Here is an 18,608-nt window from a genome sequence, read left to right as displayed (position 1 = left end):
CACCCCGGAGGTAAGATTTCCAACTCTGTGGAAAATGTGGCCTTTCTGGTGAGCTGTTCGTGCACTGTTACTCTACCGTGCCAAAATCTGAACTTTGTCGATTGGATCGTCTTCAGATGTGGCCGGATCTTATCCAGAAGGCTAAAGATGGCGGCTTGGATGTTATCCAGACCTACGTGTTCTGGAACGGCCACGAGCCGTCCCCTGGCCAGGTTCGGAGATCACCCAAACATTCCCAGCCCTCTCGTCTAAGGCTACTGCTCCATCCCACAGTGTGCCTCAATTTGTTGCTTTTCTTGATCTTTGGCAGTATTATTTTGGTGGTAATTACGACTTGGTTCGCTTCATCAAGCTGGTGAAGCATGCCGGCCTCTATGTTCATCTCCGGATTGGTCCTTATGTTTGTGCCGAATGGAACTTTGGGTACGAGGTCTTCGATTAATTCTTCTATGTGGAATCAAAAGCCTAATCATGCAATCTGATGACGTTGTTCTGTTGTTCATCTTGTCTTTGTAAAACAGGGGATTTCCTGTCTGGCTAAAATATGTTCCTGGCATCAATTTCAGGACCGACAATGAACCTTTCAAGGTAAGAATCCACAAGAAATTCTCTTTACATGTGTATACTCGAACTCCTCTATCCGAGCAATTGCTAACTGGTCTGTTCATGTAAAAGGCGGCCATGGCGAAGTTCACAGAGAAGATTGTCGCCATGATGAAGTCTGAACGATTATTCGAATCACAGGGTGGTCCCATTATCCTCTCTCAGGTATCATCGAATCCTTTCCTTCTTTGCTTTCATCAATTCGTTAGCTTTTATGTGTCATCGAGTTGATCAGCTCCCAAAGATCTCATCTAATTCGCTTTCTGCTCTTCCATGCTCTTTGTCTAACTTGAGCAGATTGAAAATGAATATGGTCCATTGGAGAAATTTGGCGGAGCTGCAGCCAAGAACTACGTAACCTGGGCTGCTCAAATGGCAGTGGGCCTCAACACCGGTGTGCCGTGGGTCATGTGCAAGCAAGATGATGCACCTGATCCAGTGGTAAGTCCAAGCTTTCGGTTTTCTTGTTCTGGAACATCAGGAAGAACCCCAAGTTCATGTTCCTTCTCCACCTTGTCCCGTTCAACATCACTTTCTTCTACTTAGATTACAGCTGCACTAATTAGAGGATTTGTAATTGCATGTTGCACCAGCTAGGTTGACTTATTGTGACCTCATTTTTGGATTTTGTCTTTACAGATCAATGCCTGCAATGGGTTCTACTGTGATTACTTCTCACCAAACAAGCCTTATAAACCGACTATGTGGACTGAAGCTTGGACTGGCTGGTAACCTCTACTTCTTCACATTTGAATTCATATAAATTTTCACAAGAAATCAATCGATCTAGTGAATTTATTCCATGTATTCTATGTTGATAGGTTCACTGGTTTCGGGGGTCCAGTTCCTCACAGGCCTGTTCAGGACTTGGCTTTTGCTGTCGCAAGGTTTATACAGAAGGGTGGATCCTTCGTTAACTACTATATGGTAAGAAATTGTATGTTCTACCTCAGTTGTTTCATTAATTACTGATTGCTGTACATCATGTTGAAGTAAACCAATTTGCTTGTTTACGTCAACTGCAGTACCATGGAGGAACAAACTTCGGTAGGACGGCTGGTGGTCCTTTTATTTCGACGAGCTATGACTACGATGCCCCAATTGATGAATACGGTATGATTGTGCCTTACGTAACAATTTTCATGTTGTGATGATATGGTTTTAGTCTAACTTATGACTTCTCATGGATCTTCCCCTGTTGGAGCTCATGCTTTTGATGGGGGAAAAAAAAGCTTGAATGGTTGACTTGATCATCGACCGCACATAGCATGCTTGTGATAATTCCAAAAAGACGTGATTTTTTATCGTCTCGTCCAGCGTTTCTCGTACGTGGGGGTGGGAGGATGACAGAGGTGTGATTGCCCACCAAGAGAATTACTTAGGTCAAATACTTGGGATCTTTTCAAGATTAAGAAAAGATTTGTAGTAATACAATTCCGACTCATGTTGCTTCTCCTTTTCCTATGTCTTCTTTTTGGTGCCAAAATCTTGTTCCTCTTCGACAAGGAAGACATTGTGCAATCTCATTGGTCAAGCATCTGATGACGCAATACAAATCTATTTGATATCAAGTATTACCATTCCCTCAATCTGGTGTTAAACATGTTGTAATCTTTCTCAGGTCTGTTAAGGCAGCCGAAATGGGGACATCTGAGAGACCTGCATAAAGCAATCAAATGGTGTGAACCAGCTCTTGTCTCTGCGGATCCCACAGTGACAAAACTCGGAAACTATCAGGAGGTTCAATTCTCATATCTTGCTGTAAAATTTGCAAGAATCTTTTCAATGATTTGCGTTTTGGAACTTTTCTACGTTCGACTTCTTGCAGGCGCATGTATTCAGATCGAAGTCAGGTGCTTGTGCCGCATTCCTTTCTAATTTCAACCCACATTCTTATGCGCCTGTTACTTTCAATGGAATGAAATATTACATTCCAGCTTGGTCAGTCAGCATTCTTCCAGACTGCAAAACTGCAGTGTTCAACACTGCAAAGGTGAGAAATCTTTTATGATTAATGTTCATGGTTGCATTCTACTGTATTCATGAAACTAATCTTTGTTGACGTTGAAAGGAGTAGGAGAAGATATTCCTCTCAAGAAAACTCTTTACAAATTCAGAAACTCTAATTTTTTCCATGACCCTATGGGGTTTATATTCTCCTCAAAGATACATTACATTAATTGTATTCAAGATGAATCATTTTCTTTCAAGAAATCCTTTCAAGAATTAATAATCAATTTGTCTTATCCTTCTATAAATTTTTAATCCATTTTTTCTTCTTGATGTAACGAATCTCCCGCTTGATGCAATGAATCTATCTTTGATGAAATAAATAATGCTTGAACAAGTTTAATTCCAACAACCTCTCCGTTGAGTTATTTGTTTCTTGGCTCAAGAAAACGTATCTCTCACTATGTTTTCCAAATTTTCTTGGATGGAAAAGGACTTTCATGGTTGAATTTTCATGACTGTCTTAAACAGAAAGTTGCTAATGATAAACACAGGTAGGAGCTCCGACGTCGCAGATTATTATGACTTGGGTTGGGGGATTTTCTTGGGAGTCCTTCAGTGAGGTTACCCACTCACTGAGGGATAAATCATTCTCAAAAGATGGATTGGTGGAGCAGATAAGCATGACATGGGATCGGACAGACTACCTGTGGTACACTACATAGTGAGTAGACGTTCCTTTGCAGCTTGTGTATTTGAGTTGAGACAGAATCAATGACCTCTATCACTCGATGACTCACGATCTCCGCTCTTCAGTGTTAACATAGACTCAAACGAACAATTCTTGAAGAATGGCCGTGACCCTCTCCTGACCGTGATGTCGGCAGGTCATTCTATGCATGTTTTCGTCAATGGAGAACGGGCCGGTGAGTGGCTTTGCCTTGTGAAGAATTGTGTCTTGACGATATGCTCAACATTTGGTGAGGTTCCGATTTGTTTTTTGCTTTTCTTTTCTTCTGGCAGGGATTGTCTACGGTAGTTTTGGCAGTCCAAAGGTAAGATTCACAGGAAATGTGAAGTTGTGGGCAGGAAGCAACAAAATCTCGATTCTAAGTGTCGCTGTTGGTCTTCCTGTGAGTACATTCTTTGTTGTGAAATATTATTTCCTGGCCATTGATCCAAAAGTTGAAATATCATACCGATAACCCTATACAATTATACACACACAATATGGATGTTTAGACTCCATATTCCTGTTCTTTATCTGTTTCAGAATATTGGCCCCCACTTTGATACACGGAATGCTGGTGTTCTTGGTCCAGTGACCCTGGAAGGTCTCAATGAAGGAAAGAGAAACCTTTCATCACAGAAATGGATTTACCAGGTTCCAATCAACTCTTCGTACCTGCATACTCTCTGACTAAAACTTGCTTACTGGTTACTGAGTTCCATGTTTGTGTGTGTAGATCGGCCTGAGAGGTGAATCCCTGAGCATCTATACACTTAGTGGCAGTTCTTCAGTTAAGTGGTGGGGTGCATCTACAAGGCAGCCCTTGACTTGGTACAAGGTCAGTGGTACTGCTTGCAACACAGAAACATGTTATCCTAAAGTTCCATCTTCTTTCCTCTCATGCTTGAGACTATTTTCTCACTCAATCTTTGTCATCTTCCAGGCTTTCTTTAATGCTCCAGCTGGGAACGAGCCATTGGCATTAGACATGAGTAGCATGGGCAAAGGTCAGATATGGATCAATGGACGAAGCATTGGCAGATACTGGCCTGCCTATAAGGCATATGGTTCTTGTGATTGGTGTGATTACAGAGGGACATACAACGAGAAGAAATGCCAGAGTAATTGTGGGGAGCCTTCTCAAAAATGGTAATGAAACCCCTGCCTTATTGTCCACTCCAGTCAAAGCATGCAAAAGAATCGAATAAATGACTGATTACTGAACACAAATCTCAGGTATCATGTTCCTCGCGCTTGGCTGAACCCAACTGGAAACTTGTTGGTTGCGTTTGAAGAGTGGGGTGGTGATCCAACTGGGATTTCTATGGTGAAAAGAGTAACGCTATGAAGAAGCTTGTTGTCAAAACCATCTGCAGATGATAACCATAGATGGTAGACCAAGTAAAGATAATGTACTAATATCAATTTATACAAACCAAAGTTGAGTGATTGGTGGAGATGCAGGAACGGCACACCCACTCACTTTTAAGGTATTGCCCGGTTAAGTGAGTAAATGTGTATAAGAAATATTGGACGCACTAAGCTTTTGCTTCTGTACTATTTAAGCTTATAAGCATTTTCATCCATATGAAGTTATGATCCTTTGCCTTTTCAATTGTTTCTGCAAAGCATGGAGGACTTGATTCCTGATGCAATTGTGTGGCTGTGTTTTTGACCTCTGAACTATGTGGCAACCACTTGTCAAGGATCAGACTGGGTCAGGCACTGTCTAGGCCAGTTTAACCTAAAATAGAATATATTAAATCTATTTAGACCAGTTTAAGATGATCACAAACTATTTCTGTAAGGATTAAGTTTTAGTTCAATTGACGATTGGTTATGATATAGCTCATCATGTTACATATTCAGTTAAATTTATCCTTTCATTCATACTATAAATATCTTTCTGGTATTGAAAAAAAAATATTATATGTAGCATGTTTTAATCAGTGAATATAAATATTGGTATTGAAATTAAAAATATAATGTAGCAATTATATTTGCTTAAAATGGATATCATTACAACTCAAGAAACTTTATTTGCTTTTCAAAAATATAGTATTCATATTATTTTAATTTTGATAATATTCTATTGCTTAAAAAGTTTTATTTATTTAAAAACATACCTTTCTCTCTTATGTGGCTTAGCCTCATGTGCCACGTATATAATCTTCATGTGAGAGAAGAAAAATTATAATTTTCTTTTAACTTAGGAATGCGTCAAACTTTTGTTATTGTTCTTATAATCCAATCATGCATTCTAATTTTAATTGATCTTATTTGGATGATCTTGTAGATCGAGTTGTTCCCCTTAAGTATATCTCCTACCTTCAACAACAAATTTTGATATAGTGTGTCATATGAAATGAACGTTGGACGCCTAAAAAATACTCATCACCTGGTATAAAAGAGACCATAAATATCTTCAATTTAATTTTTTTTAATATATGTTTAAGACTTCAATAAATTTTTTATAACTTATTCTAACTTTTTTTTTTTTTTTTCCAGAACTCAGATACTCTGCTTTGATATACAACAATTGTTGAATATCAAATTTTGATGATGAAATCAATTGATAATGTTATGATCTAATTTATGTTTTGAGTGACGTAAGACTAGTTTCGATCAAGAGAGACAAATTGATCGAATGTTGGGCTGGAGTTGAACATGTTAGAAGATTAAATATCGAGCCAGAGGATTGATCAATGTGTTGGCAGAAGACTTCGTGTCGTGAGTTCAAGTATCGAGCCAAGATAATCGGACATTACGCCAAGAAGATCGGATATTGCGAGTAGGTAACATGTTGATTGGGCAATACGCCGAAGGAAATGATGATACATCGAAGGGTCGGATGAAACACCAAATGAACAAATGACATGCCAGACAACTTTGTATTCTTACTTGTAATAATTTATCTAGATTGAAGTAGTTTTAGTTGTAATTGGGTTGGTTTAGAACGTAATTAGGCCAACTCAATTAGGAGCCACCTGGGCCCGAATTGAGACTGTTTTGGGCTAAGAAAAAAGCCTATTTAGTGACCCAAAAGTTGGGTCAAGCAGTGACACCACCGGTGGATCAATCTTCGAGATAGTCTCTAAAATTGTGTCAGGCAATAATACCATTAGACTGACGATGGTATCACCCAAACACAATCTCTCAAATTATGTCAAGCGATGGTATCGCCTAATGTCAGTATTGTAGGCGGTAATACTGCCTAGCACAGGTGGTGGTACCACCAGTACTCCAAAAACCTAGGATGAGATACTTTTAGGCTTCAAGTTTGAATCCATTTGGAGCCTATAAATACCACTCTCATCCCTACTCAGATAACACAAGAACTAAAAACAAAAACAAGTGAAAATTCTATTGTAATTTTACGAGAGTTCTCCTCCTCTAGTCTAAGAATTAATTTATGTTTAATAGAGAAGTAAGTGAGGGAGTAAGTGAGGAGAATAGAGTTGTAAGGGTAGTTGGTCTTCGCCCATTGAAGGAAGACCATTAGTGAATGTCAGTGGCCTCGATGGAAGAGGAATTGGGAGTGGATGTAGGTCACAACGATCGAACCACTGTAAAATGATTTGTATAGTAATAGATGTAAGAATTGGGAGTGGATGTAGGTCTCGATAGTCATCGCCCATTGAAGGAAGACCTTTGCTTTAAGCTCTTTACTTTCGTTGCAAACTTATTCAATATGTTTCCCTACGCTTTCAAATTAACATCTTTCGGATATTAGTTTTAACCATATAAAATTTCAAAATTGACGTTTTTAGTCAAAAACACTAATTCATCCCCCTTTTACTCGACTCAATCATAATAATAATAGCATTAAATATCCTTTGATCTTAATTTATTTCTATCTCCTTTTATAGACTTATTTCCCCTTTTCAGGTTCAAAGTATCATAGTAACTTTTGGAGGTTTAGGTTGTTAGTCACGAGTACATAACTTCTTTCCACACTAAGGTTAAACTAATAATGTTTAGAGAAATAATACTATTTTCATATAAGATTATTCTGTAAAAAAATTTATATAAAATAGGAAGATAACATAATAATAATAATAATAATGTTTTTTTCAATAGTGATGCTCATATTCTTCGAATCCATGATTATGATTCGGAAAACATCAATGTGCTAGTTCATTGAGATTCATTTTGTTATTTATAATAGGTACAACCTCTACTTAAAGGTAATCTTACCTACAAGGCTTTTGTCTTGAAGTACCACTATCAATGGTCTAAACTTTTGCTATTATTTGTTCTATAATAACCTCCCAAAGTACATTATTGAATATACTCATGAATATGGTTATTGTGACACTGATTAGTTTGTGCTTTCTCATGTCTGTTATTTTTTCTTTTTCGAATATAATGTTTTAAAGTTACTTTTTTGTTAAGATAAGCGGTCCATAAATATTTTTTTTTTATCGTGTACCTCGTACTATTGATTATTATTTATAGAATTAAAAGATATAGATAAAATCGATGAAAAAATCGAACGACAATGACACAAAACAATATTAAATAATTTAACAGAATTACTATATATATCATTCCTACTTCCTCGAGAGAAAAAAAAATATCTCAATAAAACATTTTGACCAAAAGTTGATGATCAATGTTGATCGTAGTCAACTGCAGTCAACTTACTCTTCTTCCTCTGTTCTCTGCGGCTGCTGCAACGAGCACAATGGCCGGTCAGCGGTGGAGAATGGCGACCGGAAGGCACGTCGGAGAAGAAACTTTGATGTCGAAGACGAGGATGGAAGTTTTGGTCGGATTTGGGCCGGAGAAGTGAGTGATCTCTCTTGTATTCATCACTGCCTTCCTCTACTCTTCCTCGAAGCTCCAATTACAGGAGCGAGGGAAGGCAACGAGTCACGCCCGCGAGCGAAGAGGAAGATGGTTGTGTGGCTCCTCACCTCCCTCGACTGTTCCTCATCGCCGTGCGTTACGCCCGCGACAAGGGAAGTGCTGCGACACCCAATCAACCGCAGTGAGAAACGGTCGAGGGAGGCGACGAGGATGCTGGCAGTTGGGCACGGGTGATCAACGCAGGCTGCGGTGAGGATCGCGGGTGACATAGGCGAGGGTGCGGGTGACAGCGCGCGCCGCGATGAGGAGCACGGTGAGGATCGCGGGCGGCGACGCTGACGCGGACGCAGGCATTGGCGGGGGCATTCGCTTGATTCCGTTCAGTGAGGATTCAAGTCAGCTCTGGTTGACTTGACTCGAGCCCAAGTTTGACTGTAATTTGAGTTAATTCCCACACCCATTAACTTGGGTCGAACTATTGTTTAAACTCATGATAAGAATAGTACAAATATCATATGATATATCTCATCAAACCCTTTAGATATATCTCATAATAAAATAATAATATGATATATCTCATCAAACCCTTTAGATATATCATGTATCCGTAACTTTATAAAAAAAATTATATATTATGGATAAGTTATCAAACCCGCTTAGTATATCGATATATTAGACAACTAAAAAATATCATCAACATAAAACTTTCTTACAAAACTAAACTAGCATTGTTAGTTTCTAATATTATTTCACATAACTTATTTATCCTAATTTTCTTAAATAATAATTTTTAACAAACGATTTTGACTCTTTCAACCCTTACCAATTATCAAAGATTCTCTTAATTGACCCAAGGAATTGAAATTATATTAGAATTTAAATATTATAAAGGGTCACAAATTTGATGATAAACTCTAAAAGTATATATGATTCTATTAGCTAATCCTATGAACCATTAACAATCGAACATAATACTTTCGAAAGGAATAATAATAGTAATAAAAAAGGTTCTCAACCTAAGAGAGCATAAAAAATTAGTTATCCAATAAAATAAAAATATTATCACCACTCCAATATAGAGATATCAATAAACAAGATAATATGAATAGTATTTTTCTATTTTATCCTCAACCCATTCTCTATTGACACGGGGTGGGGACGGGGAGATGAATCCCCATCGGAGATAAGGAACCCTCAAGTTTACTATATTATTCTAATTAATTAGTTATATTTAGAAAATAAAAATATTATTGAAACTAATAAAGAAAATTAAAATTTATAAATAATATTAAATACAAATATATCCAAATATAAACATAATCAAGTATAGCCAAATTTATCTCAAAATTAATATTTTTTATTAATCTTGTTTATATATATATATATATATCACTTAGTTGAATCAAATTATTGGTAATCCGCCCTCTTTGGTATATTTTGACCCCGGTTGAATTCTGAGGTAAGCAGATGCAATCCTGTGCTCGCTTGCGCCCGCAGGGTATTTAAACCGCAGAGGCACGCCCCGCTCCCTCTCCGCGTCCGCCCTCTTCCCTCCCTCCTCTTAGATTTCCCTCTCTCTTCCTCGGTGTGTGCTTGTTGCAGTAACGCTACTGCTTAATAGTTCCATCAGAACTTCTCTAGCGGAGGAGAAGACGGAAGAACAGCGCGCACGAATCTCCATCAGTCACATATTATACAGCCAGAACACTAAAGGAGACTACTCTGAAGCTAAGACCGACCGGCCACCATGAGCCTCGAGCTTATGACGCTTGGGTGCGGCCGCGGACTGTCGACGCTGCTGCTACTGGCGGTGGCGTTCGTGGTGGTGTCGTCTCCGTGGCTTTCCTCTCCGGTCGATGCCTCCGTTTCCTACGACCACAAGGCTATCATCGTCAATGGGCAGAGGAGAATTCTAATCTCCGGGTCCATTCACTATCCCAGGAGCACCCCGGAGGTAAGGTCTCCAACTCTGTGGGAAACGTGGCCTTTTAGGCGAGCTGTTAGTGCACTGTTACTCTACCGCGCCAAAATCTTAACTTTGTCGATTGGATCGTCTCCAGATGTGGCCGGATCTCATCCAGAAGGCTAAAGATGGCGGCTTGGATGTTATCCAGACCTACGTGTTCTGGAACGGCCACGAGCCGTCCCCTGGCCAGGTTCGGAGATCACCCAACCTTTCCCAGCCCTCTCGTCTGAGGCAACTGCTCCTTCCCCCAGTGTGCCTCAATTTGTTGCTTTTCTTGATCTTTGGCAGTATTATTTTGGTGGTAATTACGACCTGGTTCGCTTCATCAAGCTGGTGAAGCAGGCCGGCCTCTATGTTCATCTCCGGATTGGTCCTTATGTTTGTGCCGAATGGAACTTCGGGTACGAGGTCTTCGATTAATTCTTCTATGTGGAATCAAAAGCCTAATCATGCAATCTGATGACGTTGTTCTGTTGTTCGTCTTGTCTTTGTAAAACAGGGGATTTCCTGTCTGGCTAAAATATGTTCCTGGCATCAATTTCAGGACCGACAATGAACCTTTCAAGGTAAGAATCCACAAGAAATTCTCTTTACATGTGTATACTCGAACTCCTCTAACTGAGCAATTGCTAATTGGTCTGTTCATGTAAAAGGCGGCCATGGCGAAGTTCACAGAGAAGATTGTCGCCATGATGAAATCTGAAGGATTATTCGAATCACAGGGTGGTCCCATTATCCTCTCTCAGGTATCATCGAATCCATTCCTTCTTTGCTTTCATCAATTCGTTAGCTTTTATGTGTCATCGAGTTGATCAGCTCCCAAAGATCTCATCTAATTCGCTTTCTGCTCTTCCATGCTCTTTGTCTAACTTGAGCAGATTGAAAATGAATATGGTCCAATGGAGACCTTTGGCGGAGCTGGAGCCAAGAACTACGTAAACTGGGCTGCTCAAATGGCAGTGGGCCTCAACACCAGTGTGCCGTGGGTCATGTGCAAGCAAGATGATGCACCTGATCCAGTGGTAAGTCCAAGCTTTCGGTTTTCATGTTCTGTAACATCAGGAAGAACCCCAAGTTCATGTTCCTTCTCGACCTTGTCCCGTTCAACATCACTTTCTTCTACTAAGATTACAGCTGCACTAATTAGAGGATTTGTAATTGCATGTTACACCAGCTAGGTTGACATATTGTGACCTCATTTTTGGATTTTGTCTTTACAGATCAATGCCTGCAACGGGTTCTACTGTGATTACTTCTCACCAAACAAGCCGTATAAACCGACAATGTGGACTGAAGCTTGGAGTGGCTGGTAACCTCTACTTCTTCACATTTGAATTCATATAAATTTTCACAAGAAATCAATCGATCTAGTGAATTTATTCCATGTATTCTATCTCAATAGGTTCAGTGCTTTCGGAGCTCCAGTTCCTCACAGACCTGTTGAGGACTTGGCTTTTGCCGTTGCAAGGTTTATACAGAAGGGTGGATCCTTCGTTAACTACTATATGGTAAGAATTTGTATGTTCTACTTGAGTTGTTTCAGTAATTACTGAACGCTGTACTACATCATATCGAAGTAAAAGAATCTTCATGTTTACGTCAACTGCAGTACCATGGAGGAACAAACTTCGGCAGGACGGCTGGTGGTCCCTTTATTGCGACGACCTATGACTATGATGCCCCAATCGATGAATACGGTATGCCATTTTTCTTCTAAGATTCTAACATATGTAACAATTTTCATGTTGCAATGGTATGGTTTTAGTTTAACTTATGACTTCTCATGGATTCGCCCCTGTTGGAGCTCATGCTTTTGACGGGGGAAGAAAAGTGCAAGAATGGTTGGCTTGATCATCTACCACACACAGCATTGCTTGTGATAATTCCAAAAAGATGTGATTTTGGATCGTCTCATCCAGCTTTTAGAAAGAAATGCTCGATCTTTTCTCCTGCATGGGGTTCAACGTGTGATTTCCCACCTAGAGAATTATTTAGGTCAAATACTTGGGTTCTTTCAAGATTAAGAGAAGATTAGTGGTAATACAGTTCCCAATCAGTTTGCTTATCCTTTTCCTATGTCTTCTTTTTGGTGCTAAAATCTTGTTCCTCTTCTACGAAGAAGACTTTGTGCAGTCTCATTGGTCAAGCATCTGATGATGCAATACAAATCTATTTGATGCCGACTATTACCATTCCCTCTATTTGGTGTTAAACGTATCGTAATCTTTCTCAGGTCTGTTAAGGCAACCGAAATGGGGACATCTGAGAGACCTGCATAAAGCAATCAAATCGTGTGAACCAGCTCTCGTCTCTGGGGATCCTACAGTGACAAACGTCGGAAAATATCAGACGGTTAAATTCTTATATCTTGCTGTAAAATTTGCAAGAATCTTTTCGATGATTTGCATTTCGGAACTTTTCTACATTCGACTTGTTGCAGGCGCATGTATACAGATCCAAGTCAGGAGCTTGTGCTGCATTCCTTTCTAATTTCAACCGTGGTTCTTCTGCAAATGTTACGTTCAACGGAATGGAGTATCAAATTCCAGCTTGGTCCACCAGCATTCTTCCAGACTGCAAAACCGCAGTGTTCAACACTGCAAAGGTGAGAAATCTTTTATGATTAATGTTCATGATTGTATTCCATTACTGTACTCTTAAAACTCACCTCTCCGTTGAGTTATTTGTTTCTCGGCTCAAGAAAATGTATCTCTCACTATTTATTCCAAATTTTCTTGGATGGAAAAGGACTTCCATGGTTGAATTTTCATGACTGTCTTGAACACAAAGATGCTAATGATAAACACAGGTAGGAGCTCCGACGTCGCAGATTAATATGACTCGGGTTGGGGGATTTTCTTGGGAGTCCTTCGGTGAGGATACCCACTCACTACTGAGGGATAAATCATTCTCAAAAGATGGATTGGTGGAGCAGATAAGCATGACGCGGGATCGGACAGACTACCTGTGGTACACAACAGAGTGAGTAGACGTTCCTTTGCAGCTTGTGTATTTGAGTTGAGACAGAATCAATGACCTCTATCACTCGATGACTCACGATCTCCACTCTTCAGTGTTAACATAGACTCAAACGAACAATTCTTGAAGAATGGCCGAGACCCTCTCCTGACCGTGATGTCGGCAGGTCATTCTATGCATGTTTTCATCAATGGAGAACTGGCCGGTGAGTGGCTTTGCCTTGTGAAGAATTGTGTCTTGATGATATGCTCAACTTTTGGTGAGGTTCCGATTTGATTTTTGCTTTTCTTTTCTTCCGGCAGGGACTTTCTACGGTAGATTTGGCAGTCCAAAGGTAAGATTCACAGGAAATGTGAAGTTGCGGGCAGGAAGCAACAAAATCTCGATTCTGAGTGTCGCTGTTGGTCTTCCTGTGAGTACATTCTTTATTGTGAAATAATTCCTGGCTATTGATCCAAATGTTGAAATATCATACCAATAACCCTATACAATTATACACACAAAAGATGGATGTTTACACTTCATATTCCTGTTCTTTATCTGTTTCAGAATATTGGCCCCCACTTTGACACATGGAATGCTGGTGTTCTTGGTCCAGTGACCCTGGAAGGTCTCAATGAAGGAAAGAGAAACCTTTCATCACAGAAATGGATTTACCAGGTTCCAATCAACTCTTCCTACCTGCTTACTCTCTGACTAAAACTTGCTTACTGGTTACTGAGTTCCATGTTTGTGTGTGTAGATCGGCCTTAGAGGTGAATCCCTGAGCATCTATACACTTAGTGGCAGTTCTTCAGTTAAGTGGGGGGGTGCATCTACAAGGCAGCCCTTGACTTGGTACAAGGTCAGTAGTACTGGTTGCAACACAGAAACATGTTATCCTAAAGTTCATCTTCTTTCCTCTCATGCATGAGACTATTTTCTCACTCATTCTTTGTCACCTTCCAGGCTTTCTTTAATGCTCCAGCTGGGAACGAGCCATTGGCATTAGACATGAGTAGCATGGGCAAAGGTCAGATATGGATCAATGGACAAAGCATTGGCAGACACTGGCCTGCTTATAAGGCAAATGGGGTTTGTGATTTGTGTGATTACAAAGGGACATACAGAAAGATGAAATGTCAGACTGACTGTGGGGAGCCTTCTCAAAAATGGTAATGAAACACCTACCTACCATTTTGTCCACTTCAGTCAAAGCTTGCAAAAGAATCGAATAAATGACTGATTACTGAACACAAATCTCAGGTATCATGTCCCTCGCGACTGGCTGAACCCTACAGGAAACTTGTTGGTTGTGTTTGAAGAGTGGGGTGGTGATCCAACTGGGATTTCTTTGGTGAAAAGAGTAGCGCTATGAAGAAGCTTGTTGTCAAAACCATCTGCAGATGATAACCATAGATGGTAGACCAAGTAAAGAAAATGTACTAATATCAATTTATAGAAACCAAAGTTGAGTGATTGGTGGAGATGCAGGAACGGCACACCCACTTACTTTAAGGTATTGCCTGGTTACGTGAGTAAATGTACGTAGAAAATATTGAATGCACTCTGCATATTACTTACTGCACGCGAGACTCTCATAACATATTGTAATTGCAAGAGCTAAGCTTTTGCTTTTGTATTATTTAAGCTTATAAGCATTTTGATCCATATTTAAGTGATCATTCTTTACCTTTTTGAATTGCTTATGCAAAGCATGGAGGACTTGAATTGCTTATGAGTAGGGCTCACCTCCTTCTATTAGGTTCTATTAGGAGGGGAGGGATTTGTTTTCTTCGTTTCTTACTGTGTCAAGTCTAGTACCTCATTCTATTACGGGAAAAAAACAAGATAGGTTCCCCTATCTTTTCTAAAAATAAATATTTTCTTCTATTCCTTTATATGTTTTAAAAAATATATATATGGATTAAAACATATTATAATTTTTCATGCTATGTATAATATTATAAAAAAATTTATCGTACAGGCATGATGCTATGTTGGTAGTTGTAATACTTGATTTCTATTAACAATAGTTGATTATAAATTATTTCCTCTCTTATACAGTTTTATCTTTTTAATCTACTACTATTTATTTTATTATGTTATAATGAATTAATATTAATGATTAGATATCTTTTTTATAATAATTTCATTATGTTATAATTTAGTATTACTGGGTTTGGTCAGTACTTGGGCTGAAATCAGCCAATAGATGGACCTAAAGATAATGGATGGTTAGATTTCAACATATACAGCAAAATCCACATTTTTTATCCAAATTATTCAACTTAAGATTCCTATTTCAAGTTACTAAGATGAATCTCCAGATAAAAAATACATCAGCTATAGTTGATACCAATCAATTGGTACCCAAACATCAGTAGGAGTAGGAACAAAAAGAAGAATCTTATCTGCTTAACTAAAATCTAGCTTTCAGTATTCTCAACTCTCTTACAAACAAAATTATCATTACTCAATTAAACTCATCTTCCATTATCCTCTAACAGAGCAGCTTTAGCTGGAAACAACAGAATCCGATCGGGTTTCAGAAACTCATCTGCAATCCTTCTTGCTTTTTGCATGCTTGCTCTTCCAGAAACTGTAGATATCATTGCATCCAAGTCACTGCAGAGCACTATATTAATTGACCTTTTAATGAACATCTCACAACTCCACCAGTCATAGATTTGTTTATCAGCAGAACATCTTATTTTTCCTCGACACGAGCTACTGAAACAGAACACACACACACACACACACATGGACTGCTGCATCTCTCACCCTCCCTTTCCTCACAGAATAAGGTTGATGCCCTGAGCAATGAGGGAATCGGCAAGCACTTGGTTTGCCGATTCCGATGGATGGACGCTGTCCCAAAACACATAGCCAGTGGCATTGGCGCATGTCCCGACCGAATGCGGATTGCACAGAAACGATGTCGTCTCCACTGTTCCCGTCCCGCAGCAGCCTCTCCTGGTCTCGAAGAATCCTGAGAGTACACGAATGAGACCTTCGGAATCGATGTGGAAATGTAAACGCTGACCTACCGAAGTCGGAAGGCTTGGTGGCAAGATCATGTAGAGGCTTATAGATGTCGAAGATGGCAATCTTAAGGTTAGGCAGCTGCTTCGCCAACGAGTCTGCTGCGGTATTGAGCTTCCTGTTGAAGTTCTGTGCGTCGGAGTTGAGTCGCCTCACGCATTCGTTGCTGCCATGTCCGAAGAGCGTGATGGACGCAGGAAGGCAACCCAGTGGTGGCAAGGAAGTCACTCCAATCTTTCGAGCACCTAGGCCATAGAGATCCTGCGTCGGGAAAGGACAACAGAAACTGAGACAGTCAGAACGAAGCACATCTCGAGTTGGCATGTCACTAACCTTAACGAAGTTGCAGAAGATGTGCACAAGGAACGAGGAGAACTGATCCGGTGAAAGGGTCTCGTAAAGATGAGGGTTGATGTAGTAGTTCTGCACGAAGTCGCTGGCTCCAGTGCTCACTATGTAGAGAGCGCCGGAGATGATGGACGATGCCTTACTGGTTCCAGCCACTCGAGAAAGCTTGTGTTGGTACTCCTTGTAGAACTCCAACTGCTGAGACAAGGGAATGGCATGCTGCATGCAAAGTAGCAAAAAGATGGACATCATAGCATTGTTGCAGAGAATGATCCGAAACCATTTCAGTGAGCCAATTCCCACTAACTTACGTATAAGTAAGCAGTGTCATCATAATAACCAGACGCAGCAGAAGCAAAATTGGCTCCGATAAGAAGGTTCTTTCCTGATGCTTCTGGGCTAAGATAAGCAGATGGGTAGCTGGAAAATCCCAGGGTGTCAGCTGCAACAAAAAAGCTTGTGAGGGTCGCAAGAGCACATCAGAAAGAAGATCAAAGATGGAATGCATGAGTACCGGTGATGTCTGTAGCCAACTTCCCATTGCAGAACCTCCCGGTGGGCTTATGGTTCTTAAAGTCCCTCCCATAGGGAGGGAAGTCCGCCTTGAAGATGGTCTTGAGGTAGTCATTGTTGCCCACATCGACAGTGGAGTCGCCGAAGGTTATAATGGCCGGCACGAGCGCGGAGGACGCCTGCGCATTCCCGCCGATGGGTCGCAAGAGGAAGAGGGCCAAAGCCAGCAAGGCCCCCACAGCACTGTTGCCACTCTTTGCCATATTTGCTCTTTCCACGGGACCAAATTGGCAGACTTAATTACGAGAAGTACAAGTTCTCTGTCACGATAAATACACGAGTGCTTGAAGGCTGAGGAGACATTAAAGTTTGAGGAGATCTTTAAGAAGCATTCAATGCATGCATGTGGGCGAGCTGGTGATAGCGCCGAGAACGAGACTTACCAGTCTCGCACTTGCCCTCCATTAATCTCTGCGACTACTATGGCGACGCTTAATTTTGATGAACTGTGACGCACTGCGGTTGTTGGAGAGTTGGGCGGTCATAATGAGGAATACGGGGGGCTGCCTCGATGGTCTCTGATGAGAAGAACAGCTTCTTTAACTGTGCCAAGTGCGTTCAGTGTTTGCAGGGAGTCCAACTACTGCATAGCTAGTGCTATAACGGGCTTTGGTTTAAATGCACTTTCCAGTAATGAATTCTATGGAACTTCTTGGATCTTCGAAGCAGTACGTGTGAGGGGTTGCCTCCATATTCTCTGATACGAAGGTAAGCTTACAGTCGCTGAGTGCTAGCGAGGGTATTAAAAGCGAGCTGCTTTCGGGTAATAGAGGCCTTGTAATAGTGCGACTTGTTGGCAAGAGCCGTGCAAGAATCTACCTGCTCGTGAACAGATCAACATAGCTAGATTAGTAACAGGAGGGGCCTTGTAATAGAAACCAGAAAAGTTCAAAGCACTATATATTGAGCGGCAGAAACTAGCTTAGTTGGGGAAAACGAGGAAAAATAATTCAGAAAGTCACAGGTTCAGCCTTCATTCGATCGAGGAAAACGAGGAGATATCTTGAATAATTCAGAAAATAATGATCAGCGATTTACTTGATTCTGCTCCGTTTTGAGATGGATTGGATGTGCTGTGCACATTTAGTGATGAGAAAAATGGAAAGAAACGCATACTTGACATGCAACCATAGCTCTCTTAGCTGCAATAGCCTGAACCTGCCCCGGTGATAGTGTTGGTGAAACAATTTAGCTGGGCAATTAGGCTAACCACGAGACCGAACGCAAATTGCAAACCTGTAGTTGTGCCCACAGGTCCTCGCTGAGGCCGGCACAGGGAGAAGTGAGCTGAGAGGCACATCAGAGTCCCATCGAATGTCCAACTCCCAGCCCACTCACTTGGTCACTGACAGCTTCTGAAAGCACATCAACCGAAACATCGTAGGCCGACTCCTACACAAAAACAGGAGGAAAGAAATTGCTGCACATTTAGGACTTTAAAATAGAGAGAGGAGTTTCATCATAAAGATTTCCCAGAAACAGAGTATAGGATGGAATCGAGATTGCAATCTACATATCATTAAGTAATTTATCACTGTGCTGGCTGCTATATAACTGATAACAATCCACATAACAGGGCCTAATGACATCGAGATAATGATGCTCTGGTGCTCTGAAAGACGA

General features: G+C 40.5%; 2 protein-coding genes and 1 pseudogene across 3 annotated transcripts; 2 read left to right on the top strand and 1 right to left on the bottom strand.

Annotated features, from left to right (window-relative positions):
• The first annotated feature begins 116 nt into the window (after positions 1–116).
• On the top strand, positions 117–4,858 carry LOC135678509 (beta-galactosidase-like; annotated as a pseudogene).
• Positions 4,859–9,894: 5,036 nt separating this feature from the next.
• On the top strand, positions 9,895–14,523 carry LOC103991771 (beta-galactosidase-like). Its single transcript, XM_009411318.3, has 18 exons — positions 9,895–10,049; positions 10,156–10,251; positions 10,350–10,462; positions 10,561–10,627; positions 10,715–10,807; positions 10,940–11,083; positions 11,282–11,370; positions 11,464–11,569; positions 11,671–11,758; positions 12,295–12,413; positions 12,502–12,666; positions 12,871–13,043; positions 13,136–13,245; positions 13,343–13,452; positions 13,590–13,700; positions 13,783–13,884; positions 13,989–14,194; positions 14,286–14,523. The coding sequence occupies exons 2-18, from the start codon at positions 10,156–10,158 to the stop codon at positions 14,395–14,397; spliced, it is 2,004 nt and encodes a 667-aa protein (XP_009409593.3). The 5' UTR covers positions 9,895–10,049; the 3' UTR covers positions 14,398–14,523.
• Positions 14,524–15,373: 850 nt separating this feature from the next.
• Positions 15,374–18,383, bottom strand: LOC135678507 (GDSL esterase/lipase APG-like). Of its 2 annotated transcripts, XM_065191408.1 has the most exons (7): positions 18,024–18,383; positions 17,369–17,804; positions 16,927–17,245; positions 16,724–16,854; positions 16,398–16,631; positions 16,070–16,325; positions 15,375–16,011 (listed from the first exon to the last, which is right to left on the bottom strand). In XM_065191408.1, the coding sequence occupies exons 3-7, from the start codon at positions 17,186–17,188 to the stop codon at positions 15,815–15,817; spliced, it is 1,080 nt and encodes a 359-aa protein (XP_065047480.1). In that variant the 5' UTR covers positions 17,189–17,245; positions 17,369–17,804; positions 18,024–18,383; the 3' UTR covers positions 15,375–15,814. The 2 variants fall into 2 exon arrangements, with proteins under 2 accessions (XP_065047482.1, XP_065047480.1); XM_065191410.1 differs by lacking the exons at positions 17,369–17,804; positions 18,024–18,383 and having other exon boundaries at positions 15,374–16,011; positions 16,927–17,206.
• Positions 18,384–18,608: the final 225 nt, after the last annotated feature.

The sequence above is a fragment of the Musa acuminata genome, chromosome BXJ1-7 (assembly GCF_036884655.1).
Source record: "Musa acuminata AAA Group cultivar baxijiao chromosome BXJ1-7, Cavendish_Baxijiao_AAA, whole genome shotgun sequence".
Taxonomy (NCBI): Eukaryota; Viridiplantae; Streptophyta; class Magnoliopsida; order Zingiberales; family Musaceae; genus Musa; species Musa acuminata.
The sequence above is the reverse complement of the archived record's forward strand: the minus strand, read 5'-3'. Positions and strand labels throughout refer to the sequence as shown.